The sequence below is a fragment of the Staurois parvus genome, unplaced genomic scaffold, assembly GCF_062004578.1.
Source record: "Staurois parvus isolate SC_StPar_1 unplaced genomic scaffold, SC_StPar_1.0 ptg000414l, whole genome shotgun sequence".
NCBI classification, from domain to species: domain Eukaryota; kingdom Metazoa; phylum Chordata; class Amphibia; order Anura; family Ranidae; genus Staurois; species Staurois parvus.
In genome coordinates this window covers 6,890,881-6,908,298 of record NW_028318210.1, presented here as the reverse complement: position 1 = coordinate 6,908,298, position 17,418 = coordinate 6,890,881, and the positions used below count along the sequence as shown (strand labels likewise).

The 17,418-nt window shown below is 39.6% G+C and overlaps 1 protein-coding gene across 1 annotated transcript in view; it reads right to left on the bottom strand.

Moving 5' to 3' along the window:
• The window catches only part of SPTBN5 (spectrin beta, non-erythrocytic 5), a 435,120-nt gene that overhangs the window by 252,209 nt on the left and 165,493 nt on the right, over positions 1–17,418 (bottom strand). Inside the window, exons 25-28 of the mRNA XM_089686901.1 lie at positions 13,698–13,814; positions 10,590–10,747; positions 10,176–10,308; positions 6,873–7,018 (exon numbers count right to left, since the gene is read on the bottom strand). Of these exons, the coding sequence (XP_089543027.1) occupies positions 6,873–7,018; positions 10,176–10,308; positions 10,590–10,747; positions 13,698–13,814 (554 nt within the window). The remainder of the gene's footprint in view (positions 1–6,872; positions 7,019–10,175; positions 10,309–10,589; positions 10,748–13,697; positions 13,815–17,418) is intronic.

The window sequence follows — 17,418 nt, the reverse complement described above, 5'->3', positions numbered from 1 at the left end:
TCCACCTGTAAAACCATTCTTGTTTTGGGGGTCATCTCATTGTTGCCCATCTAGTGCACCTGTTGTTAATTTCATTAACACCAAAGCAGCTGAAACTGATTAACAACCCCCTCTGCTACTTAACTGAAAAGATCACTCTCCCAGGAGTTTAAATTGACTTGATGCTATAATCTGATTAAAAAGTGTTCCTTTAATTTTTTTGAGTAGTGTATTTTTATCAGTGTATTGAACTGTCTGTCATTTTTAAAGGGCTTGTCCGTGTTTTTTTTAAAAAGTGTAAAATTACCTAACTGCCTTTTAGCTATATGATATTAGCTGAAAGGGAAGACATTATATGAAACATATTCAGGCTTACTCAATAAATCAGTACAAAGAGTAATTACCATGTGCAAAGTGCTAGACCTATAGCAGCAAACACTGCTCTTGGTTGTGGATCATATGCAATAGAAGAGGCTCATCTATGGAAAATGTGTTGAAGATAACATTACATGTTACCCATAACAATCGGTCAAAATCCTTATTCCATTTTCAACTCTCCATTGCAGAAATGACAATTGTATGCTGATTGGTTGCTATTGTCAACAAGAAAGTTTCTCATAAATAAACCTCTTAGTCCATCTCATACCTTGCTATTCTCAGTGGCAGCAACAGTGGCATCTACAGGCTATCACTGAGCTTAGCATGCAGAATACAATTTCAGATTTTTTTTTAATATTAAAATGGTGTATTCTTAAAATATCCTTATTTTATGATAAGTACAATAATTTGCAGGTCACTTGTTAGACAATGGGTGATATTTAGTAAAACTGGTGCACACACACTCTAGTACAGCTGTGCATAGTAACCAATCAGCTTTGAGTTCAGCTTGCTCAATTAAGCTTTGACAATAAAACCTGGAAACTGATTGGTTACTGTGTACAGCTACACCAGATTCTGTGTGCACCAGTTTTAGTAAATCTCCAGTACTTTTCTCGCTATTTAATGTGACAAAATAATAATGCAAAGAATATTTTTATATTTTGTAATAGAGTATCAAATCATGTAACAAAGTTGATAATTTTTCACAGTGAAAATGTTTTCATATCTTATGATTATCCACAGGATTTTTAATGTCAAAACAATCCATCAGTATTGTCAAAAAAAAAAAAATCAAAGGAAACTCTGGCTTTCACAAAGGCAGTTACAGAGTTCTGACCAGACTTGTCCATTTCATACTTTGCAGCTGCAGAATTTTATCCGGTCTATCTGCATGCTTGGAATAACTTGTCTAATTAAAGACGGAAGGCGGAAGACGCTACAATTGCCACCATCATTTAATCTTGGAAAGACAGCACACCAAGGGATATGCAGCTAATCCTTGCTTCTTCTTGGCCAACATTCCCTGACTCTTCACCTGAGATTTCAAAGGTGCGTAAAAAAATACAGGAGCCATGGAGATTAACTGCAGATCTGGACTCACCTACTGTGTGACATGCTAAACCAAGAGCAGCTGTCCTGTGACCACTGAATATGGAACAAGGGCAAATGTATCTCTTGATTCTTTATAAACAGAAACCTGACAGTGACACAGGATTAAAATAAAGTCCTATCAATTCCAGATGAAGGCAGATGTACAGGATCCACCGCGGCTCTGATAAAAAAACCACACATCATTGTATACCCACAAAAGGACAGAAGATGGTTCTGGATATAATTAGTCACAGATAGATCAAGAGATAAAACTGTGCCCGAAAATGGCAAGAAAGGATTGTTCATTTCATGCCAATAGTCTCAGTTGCTTTCAGCACTGATATCTTGGCACTGGTGGTTTTTATTTGTAATAATATAATGCCTATGGTTTAGGCTCAGGAAAAGACATGTATACTGCAGAAGGGGTTAACATAGTGTTAGGGATTAGGTTAAGTAACATTCAATCAAGTGCCAAAATGACTTGTGAGCTAATATGGTGAAATTCAAAAGTGTTATACACAACCAAAAAATAAAAATAATTTTTATATATATGTACAAATAGGTTCGCTAGCACCCTACACCAACTCATAAATGGTGTTAATAACTCTATATATTCAAACAATAGTGCAGCGTTCCCTTGCTAATTAATTAGTGTACTAAAAAAAATATATATAATAATTAGTGTACCAAAAAATATTTTATATTCTTAAATTAATAAATCCTAAACGTGTGATTATAAATCCAAAAATAATCTATATAATTAACCTAAATATATGCAAGTATATTAATGACCAAAACAATATAATTATCCAATCCAATAAAACGAAAACAATATATCCCATCAACAAGTGTCCAAAATGATATTTAAATGAATAGTTCTCCAATATTAATATATGGATTTGTTCCAACACATTGGACGGCTTCAGGATAATTGTTCCTCTATTATGCGCTTACCTCCATATTTGCCTACTTAATATAGGCTGAAATAGCTGTTTGTCCTACAGGGACAGATGCAAATACTGCTGCTCCTGAACTCCTTGCTAGATGGTTCCACACTGCAATTTACTAATTATCCACCTGATGTCTCTCCAGTGTGTAGTTTCTTATGGTGGTATAAGGATGGATGGATGGATGGATTTCCCCTTCTCACCTCCAGGGGTCTATTCCTCCTTGTATCCCTCCAGGTCTCCACATACATGATACCAAAAGAAAAGCAAAAAATAGTGCCTTCTCTTTTAAAAACCTTTATTTATATAGCCAGTAATCCCACTCACATATTTAACAAATGAAATGCACCTTATCAAACTTTGTGTGTGCTCAGCACAAATCTCGCACTCGCCGTGACAAGCCGACTTAGCGTGATGACGTCAGAGCCCCTCCCCTATGCGTTACGCCACCGGTCACATGGCTTCATCAGGGAAAATTCTCCCTAATGAAGCCACGTGACCGGTGGCGTAACGCGTAGGGAAGGGGCTCTGACGTCATCACGCTAAGTTGGCTTGTCACGACGAGTACGAGATTTGTGCTGAGCACACACAAAGTTTGATAAGGCGCATTTCATTTGTTAAATATGTGAGTGGGATTACTGGCTATATAAATAAAGGTTTTTAAAGGATAAGGCACTATTTTTTGCTTTTCTTTGGTATCATGTATGTGGAGACCTGGAGGGGATACAAGGAGGAATAGACCCCTGGAGGTAAGAAGGGGAAATCCATCCATCCTTATACCACCATAGGAAACTACACACTGGAGAGACATCAGGTGGATAATTAGTAAATTGCAGTGTGGAACCATCTAGGAAGGAGTTCAGGAGCAGCAGTATTTGCATCTGTCCCTGTAGGACAAACAGCTATTTCAGCCTATATTAAGTAGGCAAATAAGGAGGTAAGCGCATAATAGAGGAACAATTATCCTGAAGCCGTCCAATGTGTTGGACCAAATCCATATATTAATATTGGAGAACTATTCATTTAAATATCATTTTGGACACTTGTTGATGGGATATATTGTTTTCGTTTTATTGGATTGGATAGTTTTATTGTTTTGGTCATTAATATACTTGCATATATTTAGGTTAATTATATAGATTATTTTTGGATTTATAATCACAAGTTTAGGATTTATTAATTTAAGAATATAAAATATTTTTTGGTACACTAATTAATATATATATATATTTTTTAGTACACTAATTAATTAGCAAGGGAGCGCTGCACTATTGTTTGAATATATAAGGTTAAGTAACAGTTGTGGCTTAAAAACATACTTCATAAAACTGCCCATGCAGGTAAGGGTTGTCTGTTGATAAAAACTAACTGTGCAGCTTTCACCAAAGTAGAATAATGCCCTTGTTATAGATGTAGGCCATTTACATAGCTCATGAAGCCTGACTGAAATACTTCCAAAGATCGCATCATCCCGTTCTGCCTTGTTGCTGAGACATGTCCAGCTGTTACTGTTATTATCCACCATCACAGGAGAGAGCTCTCAAATGCTGGGCTCAGAGCTACTGAATCGGTGGGAGAAAGTACATTTGAAGAGGTTTGAAACAAAGGAATAGCTCACTCCTGTGATGTTGGAGGTGAACAGTAACAGGTCGAAATGTATTAGCAACATCCTAGCAATAAGACAGGATGGGATTATGCAATCTCTGGGAGTATTTTAGTCAGGCTTCATTGAGGAACATACAGTGAGGAACATAAGTATTTGAACACCTGAGAAAATCAGTGTTAATATTTGGTACAGAAGCCTTTGTTTGCAACTACAGAGGTCAAACGTTTCTTGTAGTTCTTGACCAGGTTTGCACACACTGCAACAGTGATTTTGGCCCACTCCTCCACACAGATCTCCTCTAGATCTGTCAGGTTTCGGGGCTGTCGCTGAGCAACACGGAGTTTCAGCTCCCTCCAAAGTTGTTCTATTGGATTTAGGTCTGGAGACTGGCTAGGCCACTCCAGAACCTTGATATGCTTCTTACAGAGCCACTCCTTGGTTATCCTGGCTGTGTGCTTCAGGTTGTTGTCATGTTGGAAGACCCAGCCACGACCCATCTTCAATGCTCTGACTGAGGGAAGGAGGTTGTTGCTCAAAATCTCACAATAAATGGCCCCATTCATCCTCTCCTTAATACAGTGCAGTCGTCCTGTCCCCTTTGCAGAAAAGCACCCCCAAAGCATGATGTTACCATCCCCATGCTTCACAGTAGGGATGGTGTTCTTGGGATGCAACTCATCCTTCTTTTTCCTTCAAACACGACGAGTGAAGTTTGGTCTCATCTGACCACATGACTTTCTCCCATGCCTCCTCTAGATCATCCAGATGGTCAATGGCAAACTTAAGACGGGCCTGGACATGTGATGACTTGAGCAGGGGAACCTTCCGTGCAATGCATGATTTGAAACCATGATGGCGTAGTGTTCTACTGACAGTGACCTTTGAAACTGTGGTCCCAGCTCTCTTCATGTCATTGACTAGCTCCTCCCTTGTAGTTCTGGGCTGATTCCTCACCTTTCTCATCATCAGCGATACCCCACGAGGTGAGATCTTGCATGGAGCCCCAGTCCGAGGGAGACTGACAGTCGTCTTTAGCCTCTTCCATTTTCTAACAATTGCTCCAACAGTTGATCTATTTTCACCAAGCTGCTTGGTAATTGCCCCATAGCCCTTTCCAGTCTTGTGGAGGTCCACAATTTTGTCTCTGGTGTCTTTTGACAGCTCTTTGGTCTTGCCCGTGGTAGTAGTTTGCGTCTGACTGACTGTGGGGTGGACAGGTGTCTTTAAAGAGCTCAGACAGGTGCTACTAAGTTAGATTAATGAGTGGAGTAGAGGTGGACTTTTTAAAGGCACAGTAACAGGTCTTTGAGAGCCAGAATTCTTGCTGTTTCTTAGGTGTTCAAATACTAATGTTCAGCAGTGAAAGACAAAAAAATTCTTTAAAAATCATATAATGTGATTTCCTGAATTTTTTTTTTAATTCTGTCTCTCGGAGTAGGAATGCACCTACAAAGTGAATTTCAGACCCCTCCATGATTTCTAAGTGGGAGAACTTGCAAAATCGCAGGGTGTTCAAATACTTCTGTTCCTCACTGTAAATAGCCTACCCCTTTAGAAAGGGCATTACTCAACTTTGGCCAAAGCTACACAGTTTGTTTTTAGCTACAGCATAAGCAGTTTTTTGATAAAGGTGAACTAACCCTTTAGCTGCTTGGCACAGCATGACAGTAAACTCTATGGGCCTTCAGGTACATTTATCATCTTATGCACCCTTAAAATTCAGTATACAACGAAATACTTTTTTTGTTTGGGCTGCAGTCATTCCCCTCCCGCACTGCTTAGATTCTTACTGGGCCTTGTATCTTCACTGATCAGTGAGCAGGCTAGAGATTGAATCTTGATAATGCAGTGCTACTGCAGTGGAAGTTAAAAAATATCTAAAGACAAAACATTTTTTTGCATTGTGGATAGAGTAAGGAATGATCAAATATCTGCCCGTTCCTTTTTTTTATATCTGTGTGTCCATTCACATACAGATGTCGCTCGTCCCTGCCCCACCCTGCCCCACCCCCAACTCTCTCCTCATTGGTAATGGCTTCTACTGCTGTCTCAGCCAATAAGGAGGGATTGTTCCGGGAGAGATGCTGCTCTTGTGTACATCGCTGAATCAAAATGAGGCTCAGGTAAGTATTAGAGAGCTGGGGGGCTGGAAAGCTGCAGCACACAGAATTATGCCCCCCATTGCATATAATGGCCAGTACCCTTGCTGAATGCAACCTACTTAGAAGTACAGGGCCACACTGCAACTGCAAACCAACCACATTACAATTCAAAAAGCCCATTCAGGTGTCACAAACACACAAAAACAAAACCCACAAGCATTCAAGAGGCCAAAGTATTACCTCTTGAATGCCTGTCAGCCTATTATCATCCTAAAACACAAAGATACTAATAAATAATGTAAGCACCTTGATGAACTTATGGCAAATGCCATTTTTGCCCCTGGGTTAAAACAGCCACGATTATTACATAGAAGAATTGTATTGTTAAAACACCTGTAAGTACTCGTTCACACCATACGTGCAGGAAAACTGAGGAAACTGACACACAGATTTCACTTGCAGAGTCATCAGTTTACATCAGTTTTCATGCACGCTTCAATTAGTTATATACACATTGCAGATTGCTGCACAGAAAAAATCTTCATGTGATACTAGTGTTGTGTGAACAGAGCACATGGTGTGAATGAGACCTAAACCATACAAGTTAAATTAAAATCCAAGTAAAAGGGGCAGCATACAGTTCAACCCCATGCTTAATGCAGCACAACACAAATCAAATACCACAAACATTGACACAGCTATAAATAACTGTCATCAGCATACTGAAGCAGAAACCAGTACTATATAAGAAATAGGATTAGGATGTACCGTAGCTCTTTCTGCTTTTGCACAATTTGCATTGATTCTGAATGTCCTTGGTCAAGCAGACTGTTGGCAAGTTGCTGGCAGCCAGATACCCTCTGACCGGCTGATTCCATCTGGTGCTGGAAGGTGTCAAACTTGGCCAGAAGATGCTGTGAAAAGAAAATCTTGCTATTAGAGACTTTACTTTGTTCTGATTGGCTTACAGCAGACGTTCACAGAGAAGAGTTTTTTTAAAATGCAGTACATGACAAGGTAGAGCTGTATTGGGCATAATGGTACTTGTAGGCCACTGCTTTGGTTAAAGGGGGGCATAGAGCCTCCTAATATACAAATTGTTATATTGTTTTCCAGATTGTATTTCCCTCATCTGGTCATCTCTAGACATTTGTGCCTAAATTTTGCAAGAGACCTGTAGGGGTAATGGAGTGCAGGAGGTATTCTATGTTTGGTGGTCTCTTCAGTTAAGGTGTATGTATGTGTTCATACAGATTTCTGGACATGTCACCCAAATTTTTGACACAGGGATACTACCTTGCACTCACTCACCAATGTACAGTTGTGTTCAAAATAATAGCAGTGTGTTGAAAAAAGTGAATAAAGCTCAAAATCCTTCTAATAGCTTTTATTTCCATATACACAAATGCATTGGGAACACTATACATTCTATTCCAAATCAAAACATGAAGAAAAATATATCAAATTTTGTTGTTCCTCTAAAAAAATTGAAGAAAAGTGAATATTAGACTGTTCAAAAAAATAGCAGTGTTTGTATTCTTCTTTACAAACTCAAACATTCACTATATAAACTGAAAAATGTTTGAAGATTTTGCTTTCCTTTGAATCACTTAATTAATATTTAGTTGTATAAGCACTGTTTCTGAGAACTGCTGTACATCTGTGTTGCATGGAGTCAACCAACTTCTGGCACCTGTGAACAGGTATTCCAGCCCAGGATGATTGGACTACATTCCACAGTTCTTCTCTATTTCTTGGTTTTGCCTCAGAAACTGCATTTTTTATGTCACCCCACAAGTTTTCTATTGGATTAAGATCTGGGGATTGGGCTGGCCACTCCATAATGTCAATCTTGTTAGTCTGGAACCAAGATGTTGCACGTTTACTGGTGTGTTTGGGGTCGTTGTCTTGTTGGAAAACCCATTTCAAGGGCATTTCCTCTTCAGCATAAGGCAGCATGACCTCTTCAAGTATTCTGATGTATTCAAACTGATCCATGATTCCTGGTATGCGATAAATAGGCCCAACACCGTAGTATGAGAAACATCCCCATATCATGATGCTTGTGCAACCATGCTTCACTGTCTTCACAGTGTACTGTGGCTTGAACAGGGGAGGGCTGACCATTTGGAAACTCGGGCACTGCCCGAGGGTCCGGGGTCAGTAGAGGGCCCCATGAGATGCCCCTGGTACCTTTTTCATAGGCTTTTTTGAGTTTGGGCAAGGACACAGGGGCCCCATGATCCCCTATTGACCGGGGGCCCCATGAGTTGTCAGTCCGCCCCTGGGCTTGAATTCAGTGTTTGGGGGTCGTCTGATAAACTGTCTCCAGCCACTAGACCCAAAAAGAACAATCTTACTTTCATCAGTCCACAAAATGTTGCGCCATTTCTCTTTAGGCCAGTCAATGTGCTCTTCGGCAAATTGTAACCTCTTCAGCACGTCTTTTTTTCAACAGTGGGACTTTGAGGGACTTCTTGCAGATAGCTTGGCTTCACATAGGCGTCTTCTAATTGTAACAGTACTCACAGGTAACTTTAGACCTTCTTTGATCTTCCTGGAGCTGATTGTTGGCTGAGTCCTTGCCATTTTGGCTATTCTTCTATCCATTCGAATGGTAGTTTTTCGCTTTCTTCCACGTCTTTCAGGTTTTGGTTGCCATTTTAAAGCATTTGCGATCATTTTAGCTGAGCAGCCTATCATTTTCTGTACTTCTTTATATATTTTCCCCTCTCCAATCAACTTTTTAATCAAGGTACGCTGTTTTTCTTAACAATGTCTGGAACGACCCATTTTCCTCAGAATGTCAGAGAGAAATGCACTGTAACCAGCATGTACAACATTTGCTGCCTTCCTGCCTTAAATAAGGGCAATAATTGACACCTGTTTTTCAAAGAATGAATGACCTCACTAATAGAACTCCACACTGCTATTATTTTGAACATGCCCCTTTCAATTAGTGATTCAATTACACAGAATCAGCAGCATGCATGTCATGACTGTTGGGTCTGTTGGATTTCTATTACTCCACTACACCTGCTAGTAAATTATTTGCCATGTAGAAATATAATTTCTACCAAAAACAGTGATTGATCAGGTTAGTGATGTCTGACTGCTATTATTTTGAACACAACTGTATAATCACTGCCTTTCACTGCATTGTTTCTTGATGTTCTGTAATGACTGTATATGTTTTTTCACTTTTGCTTTTTTATTGCCACATGTTCCCTAGGTTACCCTGTCTATGTGAGCTTTTTGTTATAAAACTAAAACTTAATTTTAAAAAGTGTATGTAGTCATTTTTTTTCTGAGCTGCCAACACATCGCCTACTGCACTGAAATACCATCCACTGTTGTCAGCCCTGTCTACTGAACTACAGAACTCCACCTATCCCCAACCCCTCTCTTTCCCATTCCACATGCATATATTGATTTATTTCGCAGAAAAACATTGCCACTGCATTTACTTCTAAGAGCCTGACCACACACTGTGTGTATACAAAAATCTCTTGGAAGATAAAGTTCTGGAGGATTGCGTAAATTAGTAGGAACTGAGTTCATAGCGGTTGCCCCTGCGAAAAATGTTTGATGATTATTTCACAGGGAATGAAATCTGTTTCTTGCTACAGGCATAAGAAAACTATAATTATGCATTTTGCAAATGCTGGTAGTTTGGTTGTCATGCTGACCCCCTGGCTTCAATATTTTAAGTCACTGATCCAGAACGAGTATGCAGATAAGAACCTCCCATTTAGCTGTCTTTCCTGCAGTAAAGCTCAGGGTGTCCCCACTGTCTTCCTGTCTTGGTGACAACCATACAATTCTGCAATCTCAACACTTTCTGTCCTGGTGACCCATGGGGGAATCTCTGCAGAAGGAGCAATAACCACCCAACAAAGCTTCTACCTCTTCCCCACTCTACCTAAAACTAAAGGTACACTTTAGGCAGATGTTATGCATTTATTAATGGGAACAGAATATAAGAAAATAAAAAAAAGCCCAATCTACAGACATGCGAATTTAAGTTGCAGGCACTATATAGAAGAGAGGGAACTGTGATTTGTGTCTCACCAGAATATGCTCGTAGTCATTGCCATAGTCCTCAGAGCTGGCCACTTGTCTCTGCTGGTTGATCCATTTCTGCAGGTCTCCAGACTCTCTAAGATATTCGTGCAAAGCCAGAGTCTCTTTCAGTTTTCCCCATCTAGACAGAGATTCAATCAAATTCTAGATTACAAAGAAGTCTCTTCTTGTACAGGGAGCTTAAACTATAGTATATTCCTCTATTGCAAACACAGTAGTAAAAACTGGATATATATCTGTCCTTTTTTTCTTTCTCTCTCTCTTTTCTTTCTCTGAATTTTTACTGTTGTGGTTATCAGCAGACACTGTCACTTTCCCTGGATCAGCAAGTAAGTGTCTATTTAGTAAGTCAAGGAATATTTCCGCTGACAGTAGTCTACTGGATACACCTTTTTTTATTACCTCACATTGGCATAATCCTGTAAAGTTTCCATCTTTGAATAGATCTTTTGCAGTGGAGCATCCACTTCATCCTGAGCAACAATGACAGGAAGGCTTTGACCTGTACGTCCCAAATCAGCCGCCAGGTTTTGGTATAGCTCAATTTCTTGCTGCATGTCCTATAAAAACAAAACAATGTTTATACAGTACATATTAGTTACTAAGATAAAAGGAATAACTACATGGAGCTTCACAAACCACTCAGTTGGCCTTTAAAGCAAATATGTGCTTTGTTCATAAAGGGAAAAGCAACAATTTCACATTAAAAGTATCTCTAAAGCCAAAACCTTTTGGAGTTTTGCAGACATAATAGGATCTGAGAGTAAATCATTCTAAATTTAAGTAAATCTCTTTTTCACCAGCACTGATGTCCCCGTAGGAAGATTTGCCCTCTATTCCTCTTCTTGTGGCAACTCAAAATTTTACATCTTCCCTCACTTTATCTCCCAGTGACATTGGTCACCTGGACAGATAGGAAAGTGAACCTCCCTAACAGTGACACAAACAACAATGAAAACTTAACAGGGGATCTCATCCTTCCACACTATCCAAAACATAAAACATGTTTTGCCTTTTGCTATAATTTAAATACTACACTTTCCATCAACACATTCACCTTTTTTTTGCTCCTTCATGACTCCTTTCTACTATAGAAAAAGCCTGGTACCTCCGGGTTTGGGGTGCATGATATTCACCCCCTTTCTTTAATGTGACTGTGCTGGTGCATGATGATTGCCCTGTGTAAATAGGAAGACTCTGAAATTACATAGTGCTTTCTTTCCTCGTTCCTTGTGAGTTGAAGCAGCAGCAGGGGAGCAAAGTGAGTACGTGCTGCTGCTAAGACAAGGTGAGTATATGCTGCTGGGGTATTAGACATTAATGTGAGTCAGTTGTTTTCCCTGCTTTAGCAAAGAACAGATCTGCTTTAAAGTATCACTTATACCTAAATGGCCTTGTTGCTTCTGTAAAAAAATTCAGCCAGCTGACCTCTGCATTAGAAGAAGCAGAATACTTATTTCCCTGGTGGCCAGTCAATGAAACCTTCACTGTCTCTAAAAGCTACAGGCACAGCTGCTATCTGATAATTCCAGCTGTGTTGAATAGTGTGTCCCCAGCTGAGTCCTGGGGTTCTTCTTGACAGTCACTATGCATCTACAGGGCAGGTGGCTGGCATGAGCAACCACAACTGGCATAATGGTGCCTGGGGATAGTGAAAACCTTTAAATCATCAAAAGTCTATTTGTATATTAAAATTAGGAGAGAACAATGACACCTCAGCACAAAACTTAAAGCAGTATTAACCACTTGCCTACGGGCACTTATACCCCCTTCCTGCCCGTGCCAATTTTCAGCTTTCAGCGCTGTCGCACTTTGAATGACAATTGTGTGGTCATGCAACACTGTACCCATATGAAAGTTTTAGCATTTTTTCACACAAATAGAGCTTTCTTTTGGTGGTATTTAATCGCCGCTGGGTGTTTTATTTTTTGCGCTATAAACTAAAAAAAGAGCAAAAAATTAAAAAAAAAAGTTTTTCTTTGTTTCTATTATAAAATTTTGCAAACAGGTAATTTTTCTCCTTCATTGATGAGGCTGCACTGATAGGCAGCACTGATAGGTGGCACTGATGAGGTGGCACGGATAGGCACCACTGATGGGCACTGATAGGCAGCACTGATAGGTGGCACTGATGAGGTGGCACTGATCATGCTGCACTGATATGCAACAATGATGGGCACTGATAGGTGGCACTGATGGGCAGCACTGATTGACGCCACTGACTGGTGGCACTGCTGGGCACTGACTGGTGGCACTGCTGGGCACTGATGGGGGCATTGCTGGGTGGCACTGATGGGTGGCACTGCTGGGCACAGGTGGATGGCACTGCTAGGCACTGCTGGGCACAGGTGGGCGGCACTGCTGGGCAAAGGTGGGTGGCACTGCTGGGCAAAGGTGGGCGCCACTGCTGGGCACTGATCATCAGGGCACTGATGATCAGTGCTGATCTATCCTCTGACAATTGCTGGTTATCGGCAGTACTAGTTATCTGTCATAGCGTGAGTAAAGTGCAGCCGATAATCGGCAACTGGATTTACCAGTGATCTGCTGAGTCATTGGACATAGCTGATCACAAGATAAAAGGCCACTGTGATTGGCTTTTTAGCATATCACGTGATCAGCTGTGTCCGTAGAATACAGCGATCACGGAGATCGCTGGGGGTGAGAGGGAGGGCGCGTTCTGGGAGGATGTCATATGACGTCTTCCCAGAACTGGACAACCGCGGCTATAGCCCGGTTGGTAAGTGGTTAAACCCAAAACCAAAAATGTAATATATTGCAGCTTAGCAATCATTAAATGTAGTGGATGCATTCGTTTTCCTTTTTTTTTTAGACTTTTTTTCATCTGTTTTTACCTGGTGATCTGGCGAATAACATACCTTCTGTATTAGAGTGTGCCCACTCTGGATGAACGAGCACAGGGGCACATTTGGATAGCAGCATTGTCATTCTGGGGGGGAGGGGAGTGTTAGATGTACTAGCAGATTTAGATACACTAACAAACTGAAGCTGAACTGCAGCTGACACTTTATAAGCAGTTACAGCAAAAAAAATTCCCTTTAGGTTAAAGGTTTTACATGAATAAATAAAAGCTGATCATTGTAAACACCCCTGTCAGTAGTAAATGGCTTGTCTCAACACTCTAACAGTTACATTTGTTCTTTTGAAAAACAACAGACTTACTGGCTGGATCACCAGATGAAAAGAAGAAAGAAAGCCTTAAAAAAATGCAGCCATCACATCTAAGAATTGGTAAATTGCAGTATAATAAATCTTTGCTTTTGGGTTTAATACTGCTTTAAAATATACCCAAAACTGAAACAAAAACATCAGAATACAGCATAGAGGCACACCCTTTGTGGCAAGCTGTGGTCCACTTGTTTTCCATTCATCACATAGATTGACAATGGGATATACAGTATATATATATATATATATATATATATATATATATATATATATATATATAATGGTTTTAGGACTTGTAAGTAGAATATTTCTGTTGCATACCTTTTGTCTTTTCATGAGTTTTAGGGTAGCATCCTCATCTTTTCCATAATCCTTACTGTTAACCAGTGGAAGTTTTTCTGCAATCCAGCTATCCATGTCTGACACATCAAGAAGGTACTTTTAAATACAGAAAAGATTGTTAAATTTACATATTGTCAAAAATGCACATATACTATACATCACTAAAATTGTAACAATGCAGCTTTAAGTAGAAAAACATTGATAGAGCAGATGAGGGACTAGGCACACAGACAGTGAAAGATTGAAAATATGTCCAGCCTAAAATTATGTGCATTTTTTCCTACGCTTGAGGAGCCACAGCTGCCTCATACAGCCTGCCATTCCCGTAAATGGCTGTACATGACCGTACTTATACAAATGCCGATGCTGAATCATCAGTGTATACCTGCAACAGTAGTGGTGTGAACCTCCTGCGCTCCCAAGTGTTTAAACTAAATGAAAATATATATAAATCCCAGGGGAAGCTGCTAACATTAAATCATATACCAGTGATTGTGATAAATAAATACAATAAAGAATGTAGCGCTACACCCAAAGGATATATGCACACTTAAATAATAAAAAATATAAAAAAATAAAAATAAAAATTATATGTGAAATCACAAAATCTCATAAAAAATATATATATATATAAGTGTGACAGTGATATCAATTAATATTAATTAGTGCCCATAAATCATGGAATTCACACAATAAAATAAATAGCTCAAAACATGTGAAAAAACATTCCCATATATATATATGTATATATAGCACGCATACATATATATATATAATTATAATCACACGTGCCTCTTGTGAAGTGAAACGACCATTAAAATGGTACAAACAACAGTGCTCTCAAAGTCCAATAAATGTTGCTGGTGACCGAAGAAAAAACAGTGCTTCCAATAACTACTGTTAGTGACCATAGGCAAAACTCGTGCAGATCTCTGAGTGCATATACATCTGACAATCCGACCACCATCTGGATAAGCCTCTCACCTCATCCCTTCGACCCTTGCGGATCAAAGAGCAGTTGTGGATCCCCCTCACGGATCCTCCAAGATCACTATCACTCCAAAGGTTGCTCTCTCAGAAATAAATATTCCCACTCTGGCTCTTCTCCAGGAAAGTATTGCAGCATCAATCTCTCAAATGAGACAAAATTAATCCTCCCATAGTGCAGTATATTTTATTTGTTACATAGGGACAGATAACATTAAGCTTTTTCACTTACGTAGCAGCCAGTCCAAAACCTCATGCTTTCGGATGAGGGTATGTATGTATGGGTGTTTAGCTGAATACACAGGTGTACCAAGATGGCCGCCACGCCGGAAATACGTCACCACGTCAAGCCGACGCGTTGCGTCACAATGTCATGTGACTTGAGCCCTGAGGAAGTCACATGACATTGTGACAGCTGTACACCCATACATACATACCCTCATCCGAAAGCATGAGGTTTTGGACTGGCTGCTACGTAAGTGAAAAAGCTTAATGTTATCTGTTCCTATGTAACAAATAAAATATACTGCACTATGGGAGGATTCATTTTGTCTCATTTGAGAGATTGATGCTGCAATACTTTCCTGGAGAAGAGCCAGAGTGGGAATATTTATTTCTGAGAGAGCAACCTTTGGAGTGATAGTGATCTTGGAGGATCCGTGAGGGGGATCCACAACTGCCCTTTGATCCGCAAGGGTCGAAGGGATGAGGTGAGAGGCTTATCCAGATGGTGGTCGGATTGTCAGATGTATATGCACTCAGAGATCTGCACGAGTTTTGCCTATGGTCACTAACAGTAGTTATTGGAAGCACTGTTTTTTCTTCGGTCACCAGCAACATTTATTGGACTTTGAGAGCACTGTTGTTTGTACCATTTTAATGGTCGTTTCACTTCACAAGAGGCACGTGTGATTATAATTATATATATATGTATGCGTGCTATATATACATATATATATATGGGAATGTTTTTTCACATGTTTTGAGTTATTTACTTTATTGTGTGGATTCCATGATTTATGGGCACTAATTAATATTAATTGATATCACTGTCACACTTATATATATATATATTTTTTTTTTATGAGATTTTGTGATTTCACATATAATTTTTTTTTTTTTATATATATTTTTTATTATTTAAGTGTGCATGTATCCTTTGGGTGTAGCGCTACATTCTTTATTGTATTTAGTGTATACCTGCACCTGTCTGTCAGACATACAGTATTTCCCAAATACAAAAGTTTTGTGTTCAAGAAATACTTCGTAAGCGCATGTGTAGGTAAATGCCAGTCCACAGAAGCATCTGCGTTTACATGAGTATTGGCCACATACAGCCATTCACTTGTATGACAGGCTGTACACGGCACCTCCATGGGCATAAGGCAGGGCTGTGGATAAGGGGGTACCACCAGTCCTCCTGCATGGGGCCCAGGCCAGAAGGGGGGCTGAGGCAGCTGGGTGAATCGGATGCGGGCAGGGAGGGTGATTGGCAATTACTGGAACTGATCCCCTGTATGGCTCTTTGCAGCAGCTGAGAGCTGGTATCTTCTCCTCTTGCTCTCGCTGGCTTTCAGCTGCTGCAGAAAGATCCGCACAGGGAATCGGTTCGAGCAATTGCACCCCCCCCATACACTATACGTTTCCCCCTTCAGGATGGAGAGTGGGGGGAAGGTTCTGGTAAATATATCACATTTACCAGACTCTTTCTTTCCAGAATGACCACAATGAGTGATTGGTACCGATCATTCACTGTGTTAATTTATAACTTAAGCATAGTAAACTGTGGGGTTTTTTGGGGGAGGGGAAGGTCAGGTTGACTGTATGGGGCCCCTTGGTTTCTAACAGCAGCCCTGGCATGAGGCCTATATAAAAATTCATAATAACCCAACTACTTAAGTTCTTATTTGTGTATAAGGCTGACATTTCTTGGTTGTGCAATAATGTTTATTAATTTGCTGCATTAACTGCATTAGCTGCATTAACTAATTTTTGAGATGTAAGGGAAGACTTCACTGGTCCCACTAAAGAGCTATCCTTTAGTTAATAAAAGCAGAGGTTGGTTCTCCTGCCTGCTTCTGTCTCACTAATACACGCGTCCTCCTCTTGATCTAGTCTAAACAAACATAAACACAAAACATGACTCTTCACTTTTATATAGTTTATACAGACTACATATTAGCTGCGAGCATCCCCATAATTAGTCACTGTAAAATTTTAGAAGCACTAAACATTTTTTGTCATCATGTCTTTTTTCTAGCTCTTAGTTCTAGCATTTATTCAGTTTACAATTTTTGCAGGTTATTGCAATTTAATTACAAAAGGTGTCTATTATCTTTTTATGTGCCTCTATATTCCTAATAAATCATACATAAGTTGGATGCTCAGAGGCATAAAAACAAAATTTGCATATCTGCAAAATAAAAGACAAATAACAATCACTCATTTTTCCGGCGTTAGTTCTTTTTTTCAGTAGTGCTCCACATACAGTACACCAAAGCAATGCACAAGTGGATGTGGTTATTGAAACAATGATGTAGTGGTGTTTTTGTTGGACAATAGTCAAGCTATCATTGAGAATTGGGTTTTATTAATAAGCAGACATGAATTAAAACAAAGCATTTTTTAATTTTATGAATTACATAGTTAACTATGGGCAATGTGTTGGCCAATTTGTTTGAACGCTTTCCTTTCAGCAATGGGCTCCTGATTC